The sequence below is a fragment of the Prorops nasuta genome, unplaced genomic scaffold (assembly GCF_024137725.1).
Source record: "Prorops nasuta isolate Cenicafe-Biocafe unplaced genomic scaffold, Cenicafe_Pnas_1.2 PNAS00015, whole genome shotgun sequence".
Taxonomy (NCBI): domain Eukaryota; kingdom Metazoa; phylum Arthropoda; class Insecta; order Hymenoptera; family Bethylidae; genus Prorops; species Prorops nasuta.
Window position 1 is genome coordinate 957,914 of NW_027116812.1, and position 22,566 is coordinate 980,479.

Genomic DNA, 22,566 nt, shown 5'->3' on the forward strand with positions numbered 1-22,566 from the left:
GGTGTATTCGCAAAATGAATTTGGTTCGTTCAATAAATTATAGCTGTTTGTTTGCTCGGAAATCAATTAGTCATATTGTATTAATTGATCAAATTGCGAAATTTTTTAAATAGTTTTTTCGCAACGATCATAGTTCGCGTAATTTTCGTATCACGGAATATTATGCAAAAGTATTTTCCTAGTAGAGTATCAAGATTAATCGGACTACTTGAACTTTGATTATAAATCACATTTTAGCCCGATTTCTTCCATGGAAAACTTTTGCGCTATAAATTATTTTAAATATGAACTTGAAAACATAACAGTATCATCGCAAGCGCTCATAAGTAGCGTATAAAATACTACGGGATGTTTTATGAGTGTGTTTAACAACGCGCTGAGCAATAAAATGCATGAATAAGCCTCTGTTTCGTTCAGGAACCTCCAGGAAAGGGCTTGGAATTATATGTTTAATAATCAAAGATTTATACATTTTTGCATGGAGCATAACAATAGCCTTAATATTTTCCATAGTGTTTTAATGTCGATGAGGTCTTCACGAAGTTTTACATGTGAATTTCCTGAGTGAATTGAAAGTTGGCAGGATCGATTTTTGGATCTCGTTTAAAGACTTTGCTCAACGTTTTCAGCATTGACAATGAATTCTTTTCACGGACCGAATATAATCATTCAATTGATTCTCATATTTGTATCAGGACCTATAGGAGTTCAAAGGTAAAGATTCGGCTTGATTGTGTTTCTTCGGAGAATCGTATATAGGAACCCAAAAAAATTGGATTTCCTCGTATAGGACATGTTTCAGATACCAAAAACTGCTGATAAGTATACTATTTCATCCAAAAAAAGAAATGTCTATTTTTGTTTTGAAAATTATTAAAATTAGTGCTATCAAGATTATAAATAAACAAGTTGATTCTCTGTAACATAAGAATAAAGAAAATAATTGGTTGAGTTTGTGTAGACGATGTATACATAGAAAATCCGATAAAAATAAATACATTAGATGGCTGGTAGAGAAGAATCTAGGACTACTTAAAACAAACCGATGTAAAAGCTTTTTTATTTAGAGGTGGTGAGTTTCAAGGAGAATGTAATATCCTCGTAGAAATAGCGAACAAACAGCGTGGAGATCCTCTATGTATTGTTTTTATTCGTTTTAACAGAACACGATGGTCTCTTTGTATAAGTTAGCATCAACATCTAAAGTTCCTTAATTAATTTCTTACTCTTTCTATTTGCCACGAACCTATAGTAATTCCAATTAAGAGGAGTTCGCTTTTACTAATCTTGTTGATTTTACAGGTTATATACGTCACTATTTTCAGTCTTTGCATTCTGTCTCGTAATAAAAGCAATAATTCAAATTTCATTAGGAATGATGATCATAATAGGAAGAAAACAGAGGTAGTTTAATACTGAGGCTAATTTCTAATTCAAAATAATTTTTTTAAATAATTTCCTCAGAGATTTAAAGTAAAAATTTGTTTTTTCTCCAGGATGATGGCGGTTTTCCCAGAGGAGCTGCGCGTCGAGAAAAGCGATTATCACCTGTTTCAGTATAATTGAAACCGCTTGAAATTCAGCCTGAAGGCACCTAATCGGCCAACCTTTTTCCTACCAACGTTAAAGCCAAAGTATCAACTTTAATCAAGCCTGATTATCTCTAATCAAGCCACCCACGCTTCAACATGTAAAACAGTGAAACGCGCATGAAAGCCACCAATAAGAAGCCATGAGGAAAGCGAAAAACCGTTAAGCAGCCAAAACCACCAGTCGATGAGTTCATTTACTACCACACGCTACTTATTAGCCCTAATACGCTGGGTTTCGTAAAACCACTCATATATATAGTACATCTATATACTAACCATCTTTCCTTGCCTCTGATATAAAGTGATAAAATTTCCCTGAGCTCTTGCAGCTCCCACAGAGCGCTGGAGCCTCGACTACTATACAGTATACAGTATAATGTTCGTCTTTATTGATTACAATTATATTACCCACCGAAAAATGTTCAGTCTCATCTTCGATTTTCCGCTATAGTGCTCTACGGAACGCTGCTTTACAAACTCAATTTTGGTCACAAGCGCAGCTGATTGTGTTGCGGCAAAATTTCAACGGGAATTTCATAAAAATTTCATCGTTATGCTTCCGCTTCTTCTTTGCTTTGTTATTGTTATTTTTTTCCATTTTTTTTATAGCAACGCTTTTCCATACGCTAGAATTACGTATTTGTAAATCCCAGGATTTTTTTATTTATATACATATATTTATTTATATTTTCAATCCCTCGGGTGAGGGGGGGGGGGTGTAGGTGTATTATAAGCTACACTGAAAAATTTCTGCATTGTTTGTTTCTATAAGGTTCCTGGCCATCCAGCGGCAAATCGGAAGAGGAAAAATGGGTTCTATTTGCAAATCTAACCTAGATTTCGCTATTCTTGTTTGAAGCCACTTCGGCGAGCTTAAATGAGGAAGGATCCCCTCTGTCCACAAAGCTTCAATAGCGCGGGCCGCTTTTCACGAAGCTCTGCGTCTCCTTTCACGTCTGAACGAAATGAATTTGGGTCGTAGCACTCCTAATTACAATTTAAACTAAGCTTAACCCTACATATATATATATATATATATATATATAAGACTGACGACAAAATTCTACCACTCACATCTTAAATCCTCATGTAACTTGCCCGCATTGTCCATGGACGCACATAACTGTACTCGAGTGATAAGCCCAGTGTCTAAGACTAATTAATTAACGTATATGGTACCATTAACATAAAATTCAATCTTGCTTGTTAGCACCTAAAGAATCTCGTCTAGAAATTGAATGGATTGATCGTACACCCTACCAAGGGGATTATCCCCATCGTCGATGCTTGCGAAAGAGAAGAACTCGATCTCGTTCAATTTAAAGCAAGGAAAGGAAATTCTCTAATTTGTATTACAGTCGATTATATTGCTGATTTGACATCTGCACAGATGCAAGGTTCACAATTTGCACGAATGCTCAATTTACATTTTGCTCAAAGGTTGATTGATTTATACGGACAAGAATGGTGTCTTGATGGCGTTGCTAGGGCTTAGGCTGCTTGAATCGGTAAATTTATTGAAAGTAAGGGATGATATTGTACGCGCGATTGCAACTAATTCTGTTATTAGAGGGCCCTGGACGCAGAATATCTTGTTTGCTCTGCCATTAATAGAGTTTATCACGGCAGTTTCAGACATAGACATGATCTGGCTTGGAAGATGTACTTTGGCAAACTTAACAAGGCCTGCAGCTGACTATACGATACAGTTCTCCAAATGAATACGGGAAGGGAGGAAACCATTAGGTTTACCCATACCCAAACCTTACCTGCCATCAGAGACTTAATAATTCAGACCCAGTGAAAAATCGATTCTTTCCTCAATGGAACATATCGAAACAATAAAATATATTACAAAGAACGAAGCTAGTTATTGAACATTGGCATACAGGATATGTGATTACCCGTGACGAACCGGAAAGCAGCGTTTGGCTTTTGTAATTTGCAATAGAAAAAGCTCTTGTAGACTTTTTTAATATTATTGATGCTCGCCAAGCGGCGTAAAAAATTATGTAGACTCTCTTGGCTCAAATATATTGTTATGTAACTCTGCAAATATTGAACGTGTTAAAAATTTGTATGAAAGTTTTTATTGCATATTACAGTATTATCGAAAGACTGCTTTCGAGCCGGTCATAAATAATCACACACCCTGTATACTGTATATATATATATAGAATTTTCATTGCGGTAAGGGCTCTAAAGAAAAGCAGCTACTGTGTGCAGTGGCAGATTTCTTCGAGGCTCAGAATAGAAATGCGAAGGGTGGAGTTTTAGAAAAAAAGAATCTTGGTGCTCAATAAGAAGCTTGACTTGTTCGTTAGCCTTAAGGTCTTCTAAGTATTCATTGAGGGAGTTATAGCGTCGTCAGTTCCAGGCCATCATGATGTAAAAGGGTGGGATTTGAGGGGTTGTAGGGGCTCGAGGGGCGGGGTGACACGCAAAGTGAGCCACGCGGGGTTGCGTTCAGATGGCGCTTCCAACCTGGCAGAGGTTAAAATCGATATCGTCTTCGGCGAGTGGATACCCAGCAGCAGTTCGCGACTCGTGTGCACGAGGTAAACACGAAGGCTCCCGCCTCAATTACGATGGAATGATTCGGAAAAAGCACCCGGCACCCTGCACCTATCCTTTCCTCAAGGTGCATCATGGTACGTTTTTCCATTCCTATAACCTAGCTTCTTCGTCTTCTTACTCGGTCGCTTTCTTGCTTTTCTCTCTATTCACGTGACACTTCGGACTTCTCTTCACCGCATCACTCGCAACATTCATCGGATTCACGTGCTTATACCATTGACAAGACAGAAGAGCTATGCTCATTGGCGCGCGCACCCCCGCGACTATGTGCTATTTTATTATACTTCATGCCAATCTCAACAGAATCCCTGAACATTCACGAGTGACAGATTAAAGTTCACGCGTATATGTTTATGTATATTTCGATGGTACAGACTAAGATTTAGTTCTATAACTTACCAATTTCTTGACACTTTTCGCTTGGGACATTAGTGCATACCGCATTCATCGTAGCTTTAAGATACGTGCATTTCTGCCTTAGTCAGTTTTATCGATTTCTTTAATAGAAAGGCTACAATCTATTAATAATCTTTATTGGCGAAACAATGGAGCATTGTCAAAAAGTGTCGAGGATGAATAGCTCGTGTCACGTAAAACTTAGCGGGTGGAGGAGCGGACCAAAAATATTAAAAACCAATAACGTGTGGTGTACATTGGCGTCGATGTTGTAATGCGTACATGTAGTTAACTGTTATACACATCGACGCTCGCCTTCCAAACAATGCGTATTTCCTCGAGATTAATTTCTCTTGAACCTTGGATCGCTGTAAACTCCCTACCGATGAACAATTAAACGAGAACTATCGAAGATTATTGAGGAGCCTCTCATATTGTTTCCTAATTATTTAATTTCCCGTAATAAAACTAATTCAACCAGATTAATTCAATCGAAACTTACTGTTCCATTGAATTACTTAAACCAGCTGACTGATTATATTGATAGTAGTAGTGAAACAACTTCTAATTATATTAAAACTTGAATGAAAATCACGGTTAATTTAAAAATCACTAATTAATTTCAGGAATCTTTCACAAATTCGATCGAAACACTGTTTTAATTATAAATATAAACTTCAATCCTCAGTTGTATTTATTTCATCGACTCTGGTCGAGTAGTTTTAATCGGCTGCTGTGTCTGGAAGACTTTAAAGGCAGATATTCGATTGTTGCGAAATTTGAGAATTATGTAGAATTATTAATCTGACATTTGAAAAAATTAACATTGCTAGGTGTACGTCAAATGTATATATATGTAAAACCGTTTAATTCTGGGTTTACCTGTCAATTGAGTATGCAGAGTGACACGGACAGAGTCACGGGTAAAACTGACGTGACACGGTTTTGCCTGATGACGCTCAAGTTGACTAGGTCACAAAGCATTTCTCGCATTACTCTCTTTACTCCTTCTCCCCCGCGGAGAGACACATCTTAACAATCTCTACTCTGGTTTTTCTTCCCATTTGTACAGTACGGGTTCGTGAACTACGCTCTCGAGCTGCTGGTGGTGAAAACTTTTGACAGCGAAACATGGGAGGCAATAAAGTAGGTATACAATAATTTTTGAAGTAATCATATATAGTACATATATTATTATAATTAATTTCGAAGTATAGTTAATTCGTGACGGAAATTCCACAAGACTCTTTCGTGCAATCCCAAACCCAGCAAAGTAAGAAAATGAATTCATCGATTAGGTAGAGTTTAAACGACATTTAATTCTCCGCTCAATCCGTGGAGATAAATAGCTATTGCTCGTTAAAGAAGAAATTAAACTATTTGTCTCGCTGGGACTGTTTACTACCTGCAATTTACCGAGCCCCGAACAATTTTGCATTAGAAGTTTCTATAATTATTTATCCTCGGGCGATTACTCGCAAGCTTGTGAAGTGTTAATATCCTCACTAACGATGACTGTATGTAAATTCAGCGGTAAATATGCGGCATACAGTAGAGAGCAGTACAATGACACTTAAACGCTCGTGTAAAGGGTCATTTTGCTTGGCGTAAATGGAATTTCGTAGCGCCCACTTATACCAAATATTTGTTAATTAAAGTATCATTTTGCTTGGCCTAAATTGAATTTAATTAAACCTCCCGGCCCCTACCCACCCTTTTTTCTATATCCGCCTCTGTCTCTGTCTAACACAGTAACACCGACTCTCATTCCCATCCTGAATATGTTTAATGGGGCTAAATTACAGTACATTCTTCGCATTGCGAATTCAAGCATTTTTACTTTAAATTTTGAACAATGTGATTATTATTTCCCGGGCATGTAAAGAGCGGGTAACACAGCGTTTTAATAACCGAGCTTTTAAAAGCCGCGCCAATCTACGGAGCGAGCTTTAAGCGACACCTCATATCCACATCAAAGCGCGAGGTGTTTTTCAATCTCTGTTACAAAAATTTAATAAAAGCAAAGCGGCTCCAACTGTTTGCAAAACTGCCATAATACCTGTTTTTGTTATTCTTACGTACGGTGGAAAAAAGGATTGATCATACTTGCAGGCGAGAGATTTAGCAAAACAATGAAAATTAATTGTTGAATGCCTTCGATTCAGGAAAGACGCAGCAGTGTTAATGGAAGGGCAATTTCTTGTCAGGCAGATCTATGATGACGAAATCACTTACAATCTTATATCAGCGGCCGTAAATCGTCTGAGTAAGTATGTTTGCTTCTATTCAAGAGAAATCAATTACGATTATTGTCGCGCGATAAGTTGACTCGAGAGTAAACCTTGCTGTAAGATCGGAAGTTTCCTATTGCTGATCCTAACAACAGCATCAGAGGTATCGTCGCTTTCTTCCTGATTATATGTTATTATGTCGTGGTTCGTTACGCACAATTCTAATTGCATCTTTATCCATTCGATTGAAATTTAGTTAAGAAGCCAGTTTACGCTTGCTCTAATGACCGGTAATTATCCAAAGAGTAGCTGTAACATATCTTGCAAATGATTCATTTCCTATTCCTTTATAACGTATCGCGTATGCATATATATAGTGCAATTAATAATACATTTCTTTCGATGCTCGTAATAAGAATTTCCAACGCTCCGATCGATATAGTTCATTATGCATTATGTACAGTTCTATATACATAGTTTTGTCCTCAGCCATTGTGAAATTAATTTGATGAAAATTAAATTAATAATTGTATTGCATAATGAGATTCCTGCACCTGTAATTAGTATGAACGTGACGCATGTGCAGTGAAAAGCGGTTTAACGAATGTAACTGAGCTTTTGACTAAACACTGATTAGTGGTCTACTAAACTCATTTGTCTAATTAGTGATCAGGCTTATTAATTGGTCAATGCATTACGAATAGATTATTCGATGGCATTGTGACTGCTACGAATCGGTGATTACATCCTGATAAACTAGGCAACAAATCACTCTATCAGCGGTATTCGACTATTAAAATTCACTTTGGGTATAGCCTGGAATCTCAAGGGAAGATTCTAGCTCTCCTCCATAGCGTCCCACATAACAAGATCTTGAAAATTTTGCAAAAATTCGATAAGAGACTAATTGCAGGCCACGCGTATTCTTCAGGAATGTGAATTAAAATTTAATCAGAATTTGGATCACGTATAATAATAATTTTACCTTAACGCCTAACGCAATTTAATTAGGGACTGAATTCATGTGAAACTAGATGAGAGTTTCGAAGATTAAATCTATACGATAGTTTTTAAATAAGCTGGAAATAGTATTTTCCCTGCAAAAAAAAAACAACAGCGAAGGGGGGAATGGTAGCATTAAATTAGATGAAAGACGAAGGAGCTCGTAGATTAATTGATATATTGCTGTTGGACTTTGTGCCATTTAGAGATTCCGGCTAATGAGATCCTCGAGCTTTTTGGCCGGATGTTTTTCGAGTTCTGTCAGGATTCTGGATACGACAAAATTCTGCAGGTCCTGGGGGCAACGCCGAGGGATTTCCTGCAGGTAAATTGCCGCTGGCAAATTGAAGTAGAGCGATTCTATCTCGCAGCAGCGTGACCCTTTCGCTACATGGGGAAACTGCCGGAATAATACTTTGTGCAATTTGCTTCCACACGCGAATCGCTTTCCCAGCGAAGCAGGCCTTTCTCTTTACAGAAATGCAGAATTGCCCGCTTTGATTTTACTGTACGATGCTGTAATCAAATACGTGCGACGCGTACATTTTTTTTACACATTCGCAGAATTTGAATGAAGTATCGAGTTACGTCAATGGACAAATGGGTACCTCGTCTGATAACTATATGTATTTTCGCCTTTTTAACAAGTAAATTGATAGTGCAACACAAGCTATACGAGAACAAAAGAAGGTTTCTTTGTTCGAAACAACTGATCTTTAGTATTGTCATTTAGTGATAGTTATCAAATTTGATAAGAAAAATTAGCGCTCAGGCTTTGCATTCGACGCACGATTCTGGCAAATGTATTGCATGTGAAGCAATTGATTACGCGCGCTCTTAATTCTACCAAGCATTTCTCTTACGTTGTTTGTGTGTGCATGATCGCGTTTATTAAAATCGCTGTGTTTGCAACACTTGTTAAACCAGTTTTTCCCATGATGGGTAATGCGCAAGAATTTTGAATATATTATAGTATGCTATTACAATAGTAAGTCACGCATAGATTATCTAAGACATTAATTAAACCATTTAACATTTTTCGTACAACTTGTACAATCTTGTTTATATGGTGAATTTGGAAAGAAAAAGAAGAAAGGAGGGAAATCACGCTTACGTCAGCATTTTCCTGATTTTTCAAAGGTTTCCTTTGTGAAGAAAATTGCGGCGCAAGTTCTTTCACGGGTGAATTCGTAATGTAATTGTTGAAAACGACGAAGGTTGTGATGAAAAGCTATTATGATCGTCATTTCTTTTTTTTACTTTTCATTTCTGTTCGCGTTTTAGTAAAGTCTCACATTGCGACAGTTTATTCTTGTCACATCGAAGAAACTGCTGTTGCCATTATATTTACTTTGTACTATTAGAACGTGCCAGTATATTTGAAATCTCATATTTCCATATTTGTGCAGCATGATTCTCTCGAAATTTTATATTTCTATTTTATCGTCGGTCTTTGTCGTATTGATCCCCAGGCAAAACAGCAATTCTCAACAATACAATCGCAATAATTTGCCTCTTGAAGACATTATTTTCATTTGATTTCGTTCAGATTTTGCAGAGAAAATTTTTTAACGTTTCAATACGAATTATAGAATTTGGATGCACTTCACGATCACTTGGGCACTTTGTACCCTGGAATGAGGGCACCTTCATTCCGTTGCACGGAAAGACCCGAGGATGGTGCACTCGTTCTTCACTATTACTCGGATCGTCCAGGACTGGAGTACATTGTCATTGGAATTGTTAAGGTACCTACCATCGACTGCTCTGATTATTAATGAACTCTGACAAAACTCTCGTTAAATGTCTCCGAATTTTCCTCCTCTTCACCACCATTCTCCCAATAGAACTCGATCAATCATACAGACCATTAGAGATCGCTAAACGAACTCGCTCGTAAGGTGCACAATTAATTCACATTTTCCGAGGATTTCGAAAATGTACGATGAGTTGCAGAAAGCTTGCATTTGCGAAGGATAATCACTTTGCTTTTACAGTTTCAAACCGAAAAGATTAAATTTTGTCGAAAGTAGCTGGAATACCAAACATAATTTCAATTACACCATTTGAAAATTTCTGACGTAATCTATAATGATTGGATGGAAAGCGAATTTCAAGTTACGCAAGTCAAAAAGGTGAATCGAGTGAAAATGATTGAATTGGAGATAATTCTAGTGATTTGATAAAACATTGACGGATTTCGAGGGAATGCGTACACAAGCATAGCTATAATAATTGATTACAACTTTGGTAACTTTCTCGTTTGCGCAGACTGTAGCTAAGAAACTCCATGATACTGATGTTGATATGAAGATTCTCAAGACTAAGAGCGAGTGCGATCATGTGCAGTTTCTGATAACCGAGAGTTCGGGACCAGGTGTAGTTTCAAAACCGATGATCGCCGATTTAGAAACTCTATCAGTAGGTAAGTCAGTGCCAAAAGTTCACACACACTTGTATACATAATGCTTGTGCCTTGATCAATTATACTGAAAAATCTTAATATAGTGAAAAAAAATATCTGTATGTAACATATTATGCAATTTGTGATGCAGTGGACTGATTATGACAAAATGATTCTAACAAAATGTATTTATGTGTCATGGGGAAGAACCAAAAGTCAGCCCGATGACGTTCTGTCGGGTGTTTCCATTTCACCTGATGTTTAATCGGGAACTGACAATAGTACAAACTGGATGCACCATTACGCGCGTCATACCTCAGGTCTGCAGCGGCAATTGCAAATTAAACGACATTCTTCTGCCAGTAAGTCTCGAGAGAAGCAAATGTTGCTTGTTAGATGCGTGAACGTGAATGCAATGAACGGAGAAAATTCTTTACTGCGAAACTCCCCGTTCGATGACCTCACAGAGAAATCGCCAATTCAATTCCTGCCATCAGAGTTTCCTCAACTTCTCTTATCATCCATGATGCAACTGCAGATCACTCGCGTCGCGCGATCCCTCTCAGCTATTTCCTCGTTTCAAATTAATTTGCAGCGGGATCCCGAAAATTCATTAAACTCGCATCCCAGATAAATTCTGTAATTAATAATAATAGAGAAGAAAAATATCGTTTGATCCAACTGTTCAACCGGATCGAGTGGAAGGATTTAGAGGAATTCAAGAATTTACCTAATTTTTAGTCGAATAACTCTCGCCCTGATAATAAAAGCTAATCAGGTATCAGCGATCTCAATAGTTATTACAGATAGATATTCTTTCTCTCTCTCTCTCTCTCTTTGTTTTATCGGAAAGATCAGTTTTCTCCGATAAATAGTCTGCTTTGTCGTTTATCTCGATAATATCAGTCCTTACCAGTGCTAATAACCATTACGTTAAATTTGAATCCTATTGAATTTGGATAGGTCGAAAATGTTAACGGTATCGATTTACCACACAGATTTTCTCCGTTCCCCGGTCGGCGGGCGCGGTGACGTCGCACGCTTTGTTTAACATGCAAATAGATCAGAAAACTACTTTATCGATCGATATTCATTATTTGACGTAAGGTATTTCTATTATGGTTTTCAGGGTATGGGGTGCATATTTGTTTTTAAATTTTAACATTTCTTTTATATAATTAAGTAGTCTGTCAATAATATTTTTCAAGTTTAAAAGTTGTTTTTTACTAGAGAATATCTCTCGAAAAAAAGGGTCAGACAAGCCCAAATTTTAGTTGCTCATAGGTAATTGTTCTATAAATAACAAATCGAAATTTAAAACAAATGTTAACTATGATGAAAATAACAGAAATACCTTAAGACGCAACATTATCGTGCAGGTAATGCACTGATTAATTTGAATTTTCTACGTTGCATTTTTTGAATCTATTTTTTACATATGTATAACTTAAGAATTTGCTTTTTTACGTATTTCATCCAAAACAATAATTTTTCAGAATAATATAAATTCTGATTCATTCTACAATGTATATTGCATGAAAGCTATATAAACATTGCAGAAAATTGGAAAGAATCTTATTTAGTAAATTTGCTAGAAAATTTGACCCTTTGATATTAATAGTTATTTAGTCCAAGTTATTTGCATGTAGCTATTTATATCATCAATCTGCATAGAGTACACACACACATATATATATATATATATATATATTATTGCAGAAGCTGAATAATTAATGTTAGAAAGGGGCTGAAAATTACTTCCTATTACATAAATGCTATGATTGCGTTGAATTGCTGGTATATCGATAGGACTTTATTCTGAAAATTATTGTTATTGTTACGTATTTTCGGTGATTCGCGCTCCATGACTCGTGTCGGTGCATGCAAAATCGACCAAACAGTCTCTACTCTATTTGCTCTCATTTATTTTTTTGTTATGCAAATACAAGTAAACTGTAATTTTCGTTTCGCACATTTTAATTCGCCCCATCCATTTTTCCTCTTGTAGGTCAGACCACATTTGGAGTTAACGTTCGAAAATATACTCTCGCATATTAATACGGTTTACGTGCTCAGAACAAAAAAAGGTGTAATGCATGTTGATGCTTCCGAAGAATACTCGTACTTGCGCTTGAAGGTTAGTACCTACGTACCTTAAGGTTTAATAATTGTTGATCGAAATCTGTAATGATTTCTATTTGTTTTCCTAAAATTTATTTGGGTTACAGGGCCAAATGCTGTACATACCAGAATCAGACGTAGTGATTTTCCTCTGCTACCCCAGCGTGATGAATCTTGATGACCTAACCAGGTAAAAATTATAATTATAAAAGATGTCCAGCATTCAAGTCTCTCAGAAACAGAATATCTTGGTCAAACAAATTTTACTTAAATCTTAGATGTAATTTCGGATTTATTGTTAGGGTGTGTCTTCTTATATATAGTACATATTCTAACAGCTATTGCTTACATTACCACGTGGAGCAGTGCACAATATCGTTCACGTATTAGCGAGCTCTCTCATGGTTCTAAAAAGTAACTTATTACTCACCTGACAGTAACATATATATATATACACCCACACAGACACATATACCATCTGAGTTCAATTCAATTTCAACTTTGGTATGGTTTCTGCGAATAATAATTCTAAAGTTTTTTAAAAGTATAAAGCTGGAATGTTTATCGGTATATAATTTATGCAAGCTTCAGTTGCTTCTGAGAGTTTAGAGAGACATAATTTGTAGAGTACTCTACATATAGTGAGAAATCTATTGCTTATTTGCTCGCACAAGTTTTGCAATTTTTGCTCGGCCGAGGTTGCAGATTTGAAAAACAAAGCCGTTTTAGCAAGAACTTTTTACAGTTCGTTTGGATAAATCGATTGGCGGAAGGATAAGCATCCTCAAAGTCATGGAAAAGTTTTCGTGTCCAAGATTTCACCGAGCGAGCACCCTTCAAAGCCCAACAATATTTCCGGAATATAAGCTTTTCTTTTTCCACTCCTCGCTTCTCAATTTTCTTTTTTCATTTACTCCACTATAATGGTACCACAACATGTACACTAAGGGATGTGTATATTCTTTCCTCCTTTTCTCTCGCCTCTGCTTAACTCTTCAGTTTTTTTATAGTTGAATATCAAGCCATAGTTTTATAGCATAAACAGAGTTGGAGCTTTCGCAATTTCCGGACTTTCCTGAATGACAGCATTGTACGAGCCCGGGGCGAAAAGAACGGGGAACGTCCTTGGAAAAGTAGAAAGTTCTCAATGCTGATAAAAGTTATCATATGTATATTGGCATTTTCCATTCGCGCATCTTTCTCTTTCGAATAAACGCGAAGAGCGACTTGCTTGCAGATAAAAATGGAACGATCTTATCGGTCCGGAACTTTCGATAACATAGAAAATCCATCTTAGGCATTTGCATTGCCATGGAGAAATAGGAAAGGAAAGCTCGCGTGAAGCTATGTCAGATTTTTTTTTTTTTTTTTTTACTGAAACAATGATTATTCGAGAGATAAGAATTGTTATTACAGGCGAGGACTCTACCTGAGTGACGTTCCTCTGCACGACGCAACGAGAGATTTGGTGCTGATGTCCGAGCAATTCGAGGCGGATTACAAGTTGACAAGAAATCTCGAGCTGCTCACGGACAAACTTCAACAAACGTACCGCGAGCTCGATGGTGAGAAACAGAAAACAGACAGGTAAGCATTTCCGTCGAGAGAGTTTCCTGATTAAAGTTGATTTCCTTCTCCAAACCCCGACCTCGTCCCTCCACGATTACTGCAGCTTCTCCTTATCGATGCTATTTTATAAAGCCCGATCTGATGTCTCCTTGACTAAAACTCTCTTCCCTAACACCATTTCGTATATTTTTAACTACGGGTATTGTTTAGACAAATCGTATCAAATAAAAGGTTGTATATTACCTAAAACTTTATAATTTATCTCTCATTGTTCAGGCTCTCTTCCTTTGTTGATACACGTTTCTTTAAATACCTCTCGAATGACTCGCCATGGGATGATGCATTATGCAAATTGATAAGCTACCAACTTTCTATTCTTTGTACTTAAAAGCTTGCTCCATGCTAATAAGCTTGCATAACGTGCACTTGGAGTTTCCCGAATTACTGTTTCACCTCGTAATTACATTTTGCAAAGTATTTATATATAGTGTAGCTACTATATAAGCTATATACTTCCTAATACATATATGTATAAAATTCTTGATAAACATTGATACAGAATCTTGGCAACTGTCCGCAGGTGTCTAGGAAAGCGCTTACATTGAGTTTTTATTGCAGGTTGCTTTACTCGGTGCTGCCAATTTCGGTGGCAAGCGAGTTGAGACATTCTAGGCCGGTGCCTGCAAGGAAATACGATTGCGTGACACTCCTGTTCTCCGGGATCGTCGGCTTCGGGGCATATTGCGCTGCTCACACAGACTCGAACGGCGCCATGAAGATCGTTAACATGCTCAATCAGTTGTATATAGCCTTTGACGTCCTTACGGATCCTAAGAAAAATCCAAACGTCTACAAGGTAAGAAGACGCGGGCTCTTTATCAAATTGTAGGAAGAATTTTCGCATCACTCGTTCAGAGGTGATTCGACCAAATTTCATCCCGAGATTCCTTTAACTTCTGAGAGAAAAAAAGCCAAGCGAGTTTTACTACTTTTCCTTCAGAGAAACAAACTTTACTGGCCTTTTCTATCGGTTGCCTGCCTGCATACGAGGAAAGGAGATGATGCCTGTCCGAAGATAAATATTCCACTAGATTCTCGCCTCCATGCACTCCCATAAAAAGCAGTTTTGTAGTCGTTTTGAGTTATAAATCAATTTCCGCAGGCTTTGGCTCGCTAAAATATTGATTTATTTCATCTTCCATAAAACTCCGCGGAAGGGAAAAACTTTGTGTGCCCAGGTGGAATGAAATTAGGGCGTCGGTGTATTGTATTATTACTCGAGTGCATTATACCTTCTCGGCTCTGCGGAACTGAGAATCAAATAGAACTTTGCTGCTTCGAAGATACTGAAACTTCTCCGGACTTTATCCTTTCCATTTGTACTTTAATTTATTTAGTTATTTTTAACCTTTTTCCGGTTTAATTATTAATCTATCAAAGTTTGACTAAACGAATTTCGAATGCTTCCACTTAACAGGAAATATGGTTGGAAATTATGCTAATTGCTTGGCTGATTTAGGTGGAAACGGTCGGTGACAAATATATGGCCGTGAGCGGCTTACCCGAGCCCTGTCGCTGTCATGCAAGATGCATTGCTCGTCTTGCCTTAGATATGATGGATCTTGCAGCCGACGAAGTTCAAATCGATGGTGAACCCGTTGTGAGTGCTTGAAATAATAATAATAATAGATGATTGATACGAGAAACAAATAAATAAATGTCAGAAATTCGATCCATCAATTTCTATTAATAAATGTGATTAAACCCTGTGCTATTGATTTACAGAAAATCACCATCGGAATCCACAGTGGAGAGGTTGTCACTGGGGTAATTGGTCACAGAATGCCCCGTTACTGTCTTTTTGGAAATACTGTCAATCTCACCAGTCGGACCGAAACTACCGGTGAACCTGGCAAAATTAATGTATCGGAGGATGCTTATAGGTAAATTGCATAAAATAATTAAGATCAATCTCTAAATGGAATTGCAAGACGTCATCTCATTCAATTGGAATATTTCTCATTTTCTACAGATTGTCTTTGTGAAAATTGCTTACATTTAATTTAGATAATGGAACACGTAGAGTTCAAGTAGCTTGCCACGTAATCAAAAAGCACGACCCTGTTACAAAGCAGTTTCATTATTATTCTGTCTTTTTCAGTATTCAGCAATAAAAAATTTTGTTAATCCATTGTCCTCGTTGCATATTTGCAAAGTTATATGCTCGTGGCACTGTGAATTTAAGTGTTGGCACAGAAGGAAGTTAAAATATAAAAACTATTACATAGTTAAACACAGAAATTTTCTTCCGAACGTAATGTAGTTTCGAGTGAAAACTGGTGACTCACCGAGTAAAATTGTCACTGGCAGAGAAAACGTTATTTATCGCTATCTTCGAATCGATCGGAAGAAATATTCATCGATTTCGATGGTTTTCATAAATCCATCGTTAGAATTTATGGAGACGTTTAGAAAATTTCTTCAAGGTTCTGCGTCCCTTTTCTTGGTTCGCGGAGTTGGCACGCTATTCGAGGTAGGGGGAGAGTTATAAGACTCTTATATTGGATTGTTTCTGATAGAATCCGATCGTTACAGGTCGAGCTTTACTACGATGCGTTTTACGAGGCTCAAAACCGGTGCGAGGGAAGCTACGTTAAAAGTTACGGTGCGACTTTCAAACGGCCCCTTAATGCTCCTCGTATAACGAACGGTTCGGATATACGGTTATATTATTATCTCGTGGCAAGTGTACCATGCATGACGCAACTTTCATCAAACTCTGATAGAGAGAAGGAAGAGCTTAATTAACCCGCGGGATATATAGTTCGTCTGAAAACTATAGCTCGAGAATTTTATCTGAGAATAAAAATAAATTGATGTTTTGTGCATAAACTTATAAGAGGATCTAACTACAAGTACTTAATTCTTTAACGAAAAGTTCGATCGACTTCTCAGTCTAACGGGTGATCGAGTTATTGTGAAAAGATTGGGATTAAACAGCTTATACTTAATTGACGGTGGAAGTATATAATTACAGGTTTTAATTGGACAAAACTTACGCTAAGACTGCTCTTTATTTCGAGGAAACTTCTCATATAGAAAACGTACAAAAGTAGACAAGCGTCTATACTTGAATATTAAACGCAAAACCGCGCGAGTATCGTATGCACTGTAGTTCATTGAGAATATATCAGTATATTCTTTGAGATTCGCGCGATTGAGAAACTAGTTTCCTTTTCACAGACATCCCGAGTCGAGTCCATATTTTACGTGGTATAAGCAGAAATATATATATATAGGAGCTTAACGAGCAAGACTTTGAAGTTCGATCCTCGTAGAATCAATCGTACATAATATCCAAGTATTCTTTGAGCGAGGGTGGTATAGGTAGAGTTTGAATTCCGGCAGGTAAACGCCAGTTTTTGAAAAGGATATCGCGAATTTTGCAACGACAAAGATGCTGAAGCTCCGGTGGGCGTATTCCACTTCTATCGGCAGGTATCAAATTCTGTGCCACCAAATTCGGATACTGTTCGTACAAAGGAAGGCTGAAGACTCCACTTTGAAGAGCAACGTGAGGCGGAGTCCTGACAACGGCACTCGGTATAGTCCTTAGAAGGAATCTTAGGCAGTCAAGGAGGGCCTCGGGATAATCAATTCGATCCTTGCCAGGCTGAGCTTCAAATTCGTTCAGTCTATTGAGCAAGATCTCTAACGGAGAGGGTGCCAGGGCATCGGACTCGGCGGATGCTCCGTATCTCAGCATGATAAGGAGAATATCCGGGCGGCCATGTTGAATCGCTACCTTCAATGGTAGTACTTGGCCGTAACTTTCCATAGGAACATCGATAAACCTCCTTTTCATCACCGAAGATGCACACCTGTACTCCAATCTACCGATCACCGCGTGGTCCATAAAATAAACCAGGGCTTTTATATTTTCCTCGCGGTCCTCAAAGTCGCTCTTCCAGCCGGAGAGGAAATGGGTCACCCTCGTGCCAAAAATGGCACCCACGAAGATTCTCTCGAAGGTTTTCTCGCAATAGAAGATATCGTCTAGGAGTCTAGTCACGATTTCGTTATTGCTCAGACTCCAGTCGTAACATAGCTTGGCTGCCACGTAGAGGACGTTGTGAAACTTGCCCAGCAAGCACACCGACCCATTCTCCATCATTGTTATGTTGTGGTAGCGCAGCGCAGAAAGCACTATTCTCTCGCAGACGTCCTGCTTCTCCAGATTCTCTGCTATAACCAACATCAGACACAATTCTATTTTTATAAATTCTTCTTCAACATTGAATCCATTTCACTATTCAAACCCGATCTCGAGTACATTATACTAAATATTACCTATATTTTCGTATGGATTGTAAGAGGACGATGGGAAATAATGGCAGGATTAATCGAGAAACGATAAATTCAGTCACGAGAAAAATACGTGTAATTCCAATACTCTTATGCCTTAATGTTAATTCTTTAATTGCGATTCTCATGATAGATACATCTAGTCAATATTTTCTACATTGAAATTTATTCGAGGCATAAGAAAATATTCATCAACTTCCGAGTTCTAGCACGAAAAAGTGAATCTATGGAACGCATATATTTCATTTCTTCCGCTTTCTCGTGCGCTATCATTTCCTAGTCGTGTTCGGCAAAAACTCGTAGAATCTTGCCAATACTGCCAACTTTTTCACTCTACATTTACAATTCATCAAGCTCTACCGAGTACCGACTTCATGAATAGCACGCTCGATATTTATTTTACTCTCTGATTTTATTTTGGTTACCTTCCGCCACACTGTTTATCACGTCTGAAAAGTAGCTAACCAATTCACGTCGCTTGTATCTCGATGCCAAGCAACTTCGCTCCATTTCTGCGAACAATTTGTCGAAATAGCAATCGATTAGCACTTCCATCCTTATTTCTTCTCACAAATTTACTATTAATTTGCTGAAAGTTCCCTTCTTTCCACGACAGTTCACGTCGAAATGAACTATTGGGGGGAAGACAGACTGTTTCGATATCCCTAAGTAATTTGATTACGCATTACGTTGCTCCTTTCAAAGGCTTCCTAGCTTCTCACTTTTACCTTTCTTATATACACACGCTTCGCACATGTAAAAATCACCAGATTCAACAAATACTGGAGAAATTTGAGTTTTCAACCATATTCGATAGTAATATTCAAGTATACCGCTCGATCCACTTACATTTTCACTATTAATAATCTTAATTAGAGTGTAACTTATTAGACGTTAAGTATAGTAGGTTAGTCGTGCGGCGAAGCTTTCGATTCTGGAGCTGATTGTGGATTATTTCCACGCTCGCTTTCCAGTATTGAATTATTGCTCAATTTTCCTTCGACTGTGTGTAAAATGTTCGATTAATTTTCAGGTATCTGTGTATGCCGGAGAATCAAGATCCACAGTTCCTCCTGGAGTACAGAGGTCCGGTTACCATGAAAGGAAAATCAGAGCCCATGAACGTCTGGTTCCTATCGAGGGAGCGCGAACTACCAGCGTAAATGGAAAGCGAAAGAATTAACGCACGTGGAAAGAAGAATGTCTCTTGTCCAAGAATAGCTATATTGTCATAGAAGCCATAACATCGAACATGGTGGATCCAAAAATATATATATAAATAAGCGATGTAATTATTCAATTAAGATGCAAGTCTATAGAAATAAGAGTCGTGCAACATTCCTCTCGCGTTACTTTGCCTAATGATACTTGAAAAATGTTTAATTCTTCGAATGCACCGTTGGCCATTTTCACGATCGAGTGTTCGAGCACGGCAAATGGCATAAATGGCGTTCCTGTACAGCGGAAAATTAATTAACTATCTACATAGGAAATGAATATTTACCTATAATACTAAAAATTCCTACTAACGATTCGTTAAATTTAATCGAGCTAAACATTTTTGAATTGGACAAGAAAATGAGGAAAATTAGATATAAGCTTTCAAGTGGAAAAACAGTCATGGTATAAAGAGTCTTGTAATTCGACCGACAAATATAAGCGAATCTTTTTCATCGATCGAGTGTAATCATTTACGCCATTGCGCATTGCCTGTGCAGTACATCGACGCCTATCATGAGCTGTTTACTAATTGTAAGTGTACAAGGCAATCAAATATAGTGGTTATATCGTATGGGAGAGATTTTCTTTTTTCCCCATGACCCCGTCTTATTGGACAGGTCACATGCGATTAACCGCATTAGTAGGTTTCTTGGTGCGAAACAGCCTCTCTCTCCCTCTCCCTCTCTTCGATTAAGAAAAAAAGGAACGAGCATAACCAGATATCTCGATGGAATGCATATAGCTGGAAGGGTGTAACGGAACCTGTTCTAGTCCTATATAAGCATCTTGCGAATACTGCAAGGTCAACTTAACGAGCATTACACATGTAAACTTTCGGACCCAAGACACACCCACCTCTGGTCTACCGAGAAATCTGGATTACCAGTCCGTATTTGAGCTTTTCAAGTCTTTTTTCCAGCATTCGCCATTTCCTCGATTCAATTAAACAAAATCTTTCCTACGCAATGATCTACTTCGACGTGTGTACTACTTTCTCTTATTTTAATCAGCTGTATAATTTAATTGTGGCAATTTATCGATTTGCCCGTTTAAAATCGTTTACCGATTATTCCGATTTTTCCTGCGATAAAGCGCCAAGAGGGTCCCATTAAGTTCGGTACTAACGACAATCCTTCTGCTATTAAAGTTAATGCAGTGCTTTGTGCACTCGTATACTTTGTAAAGAATATGCTGACTGCGCGTTTCACGACGCAAAAGAAAAATTGAGCGGTAACACACATAACTGGTTTACCAGATGAGATATGTAGAAATAAGGCCAAATAATACAGCGTGAAGCCAGTGAACATAAGATTAAGTGATAAATCGTGGTTACACGAGTGGCAAAGCTATTTTGGTTTCAGCGACCCAGTAAAAGTGGCGAAATACACCGTACACTATTATTAATTATTATGTATTTCGTTTATGGTATCGAGGCATTAAAATACAGCGTTAGATCAGTTTATTCCCAGCGGTTCTCCAACAATTACAATTTCTTTGCTCGTTTCTTTCGACTACCTGCCAGTGAAAACTCAAAAAATTCATATTATCCGGACGATCTTGCGTAGCGATATAAACTGTGTGTGGAGCAAGAAGGACCGGAGAGACATTTCACGCGTGTAAAAATCCTTACGTCATTTAATCATCCGTATTTAAATGACCGGCTCTGAAAATATCCTTGATGAGTCGAAAAACAAGATTATGCAATGATCAAAACTGCGAGTATAACTATATTTATACACGTGAATTAGGTGATATAAACATGAGAGTTTTGCGTGGAGGAATGCGTTTACAGCTATCTTTAACTATCGACAGTTATTTAACAGTCAACATCCGCGACACAGTCGAATGTGTGTTCGTGCGTGTCTGTATGGAAGATTATATCATTTTTCCACGCTTACCAACGTACGCGCTAATCTCTCCTTATTCCTACTCTCGAGTCTTCCTTGATAGCGACCTTCACCTGCGAAATCGGCGTGAGCAAGCGATATCTACCAAACATCCTGTCCCTTTCGGACGGTTTTAATTGACATTTACCAAATATCCTGTTTCATTATTTCATCCATGAATCGAACAATTACGGTGATTATGGTGCAAGAGCCTAAGAGATTTTAAATAATTTAGGTTTAGTAACCTTTTGGAGAACGGAAATTGCACCTAAAGTATTAAAAGATCAACGTATTACGGCACAATTTTTAGAACAATTTGCAAAGAAAATTTTAGATTGAATTAAATTTCTATTACCAGACTCGTTTTTCGTATAGAAAATGAATTGACAGAATGGGACGAACGTTGCTTGGAGCTATATCGTAGAGACACGTGAGAAGTGTTGAATTAAAGACGAGGATATTTTTAACGAGCAAGTTTCCGTTCACTAAACTGGAAGCCCCTAGAGGACATTCCATCTGCAGTCTCGGAGAAATTCGGCAGGTGCGTCTGTATAAGGTAGGTAGTAGAGAAGTGAGTATTGGTACATACCAAAATCATACATATTTTCGATGTTTTATATTTATGGGGTCATACGAAAAGTATATAAAATCTATACTACTTGGTCAACGTCTCTTTCAAGATTTAAGACAACGCATTTTATCCAAGAATGTAATAAAAAATACGATATTTTAAATGTTTACCTATACGATTCGAACCAAACCTTTTTCATTATATGGCAGTCGGTGATTAACACTGTCCGCTATTTAATGCATTAAAAGGTAAAAGGTTAACTCCAACTTGTTTTACAACTTCTGAAGGTCATTTCTCGGTCACTGTTGATTTAAATAAAAAATTATGATACTGTAAAGAAGATTAAAAGAAGTTTAAAATGTTGTGTGGCTTGACCCCTCTATTCATTTAAGAGTTGAAAAGTAATCTCTTCCCGCGTTAGGCTCTGTTGTGACGAGGTCAATTACGGTGATAAAATAATGTTCCCTCTGCAAACATTAGCGGACTGGTTCTGGCATTTTTTGAAAAGAAAATAATTTTCCTAGAAATGACTATATAGGTTATCTCTTTGCTGGGCTATTCTGTATGGATAGCAGCAAACAAAGTTCTGCTACGAGAAAAAAAAATCTACTGCCCGGTGTATAAATATTTA

At 37.6% G+C, this 22,566-nt stretch overlaps 2 protein-coding genes across 4 annotated transcripts; one reads left to right on the top strand and one right to left on the bottom strand.

Moving 5' to 3' along the window:
• Window positions 1-4,105: 4,105 nt before the first annotated feature.
• On the top strand, window positions 4,106-20,049 carry Gycbeta100B (guanylate cyclase soluble subunit beta-1-like). Of its 3 annotated transcripts, XM_066735924.1 has the most exons (14): window positions 4,106-4,243; window positions 5,638-5,711; window positions 6,731-6,831; window positions 8,005-8,123; window positions 9,391-9,546; window positions 10,070-10,223; window positions 10,410-10,564; window positions 12,211-12,339; window positions 12,431-12,513; window positions 13,740-13,910; window positions 14,511-14,748; window positions 15,412-15,552; window positions 15,678-15,835; window positions 19,291-20,049. In XM_066735924.1, exons 1-14 carry the CDS (start codon window positions 4,241-4,243, stop codon window positions 19,418-19,420), a joined length of 1,812 nt encoding a protein of 603 aa, XP_066592021.1. In that variant the 5' UTR covers window positions 4,106-4,240; the 3' UTR covers window positions 19,421-20,049. The 3 variants fall into 3 exon arrangements, with proteins under 3 accessions (XP_066592021.1, XP_066592022.1, XP_066592023.1); XM_066735925.1 differs by lacking the exons at window positions 5,638-5,711; window positions 6,731-6,831; window positions 8,005-8,123 and having other exon boundaries at window positions 4,166-4,243; XM_066735926.1 differs by lacking the exons at window positions 4,106-4,243; window positions 5,638-5,711; window positions 8,005-8,123.
• On the bottom strand, window positions 16,960-18,860 carry stops (SOCS domain-containing protein stops). Its single transcript, XM_066736265.1, has 2 exons — window positions 18,683-18,860; window positions 16,960-18,137 (listed from the first exon to the last, which is right to left on the bottom strand). Exons 1-2 carry the CDS (start codon window positions 18,810-18,812, stop codon window positions 17,233-17,235), a joined length of 1,035 nt encoding a protein of 344 aa, XP_066592362.1. The 5' UTR covers window positions 18,813-18,860; the 3' UTR covers window positions 16,960-17,232.
• Window positions 20,050-22,566: the final 2,517 nt, after the last annotated feature.

Excerpts from the sequence above, each read along its gene's own strand:
- Gycbeta100B (XM_066735924.1), top strand. Across the intron at positions 10,224-10,409 it reads TTTAGAAACTCTATCAGTAG|AACCAAAAGTCAGCCCGATG; the intron begins GTAAGTCAGTGC and ends GTCATGGGGAAG. Across the intron at positions 12,340-12,430 it reads ACTCGTACTTGCGCTTGAAG|GGCCAAATGCTGTACATACC; the intron begins GTTAGTACCTAC and ends TTTGGGTTACAG.
- stops (XM_066736265.1), bottom strand. The coding sequence starts at position 18,812 with ATGGAAGTGCTAATCGATTGCTATTTCGACAAATTGTTCGCAGAAATG. Across the intron at positions 18,138-18,682 it reads GATAAACAGTGTGGCGGAAG|CAGAGAATCTGGAGAAGCAG; the intron begins GTAACCAAAATA and ends TGTTGGTTATAG.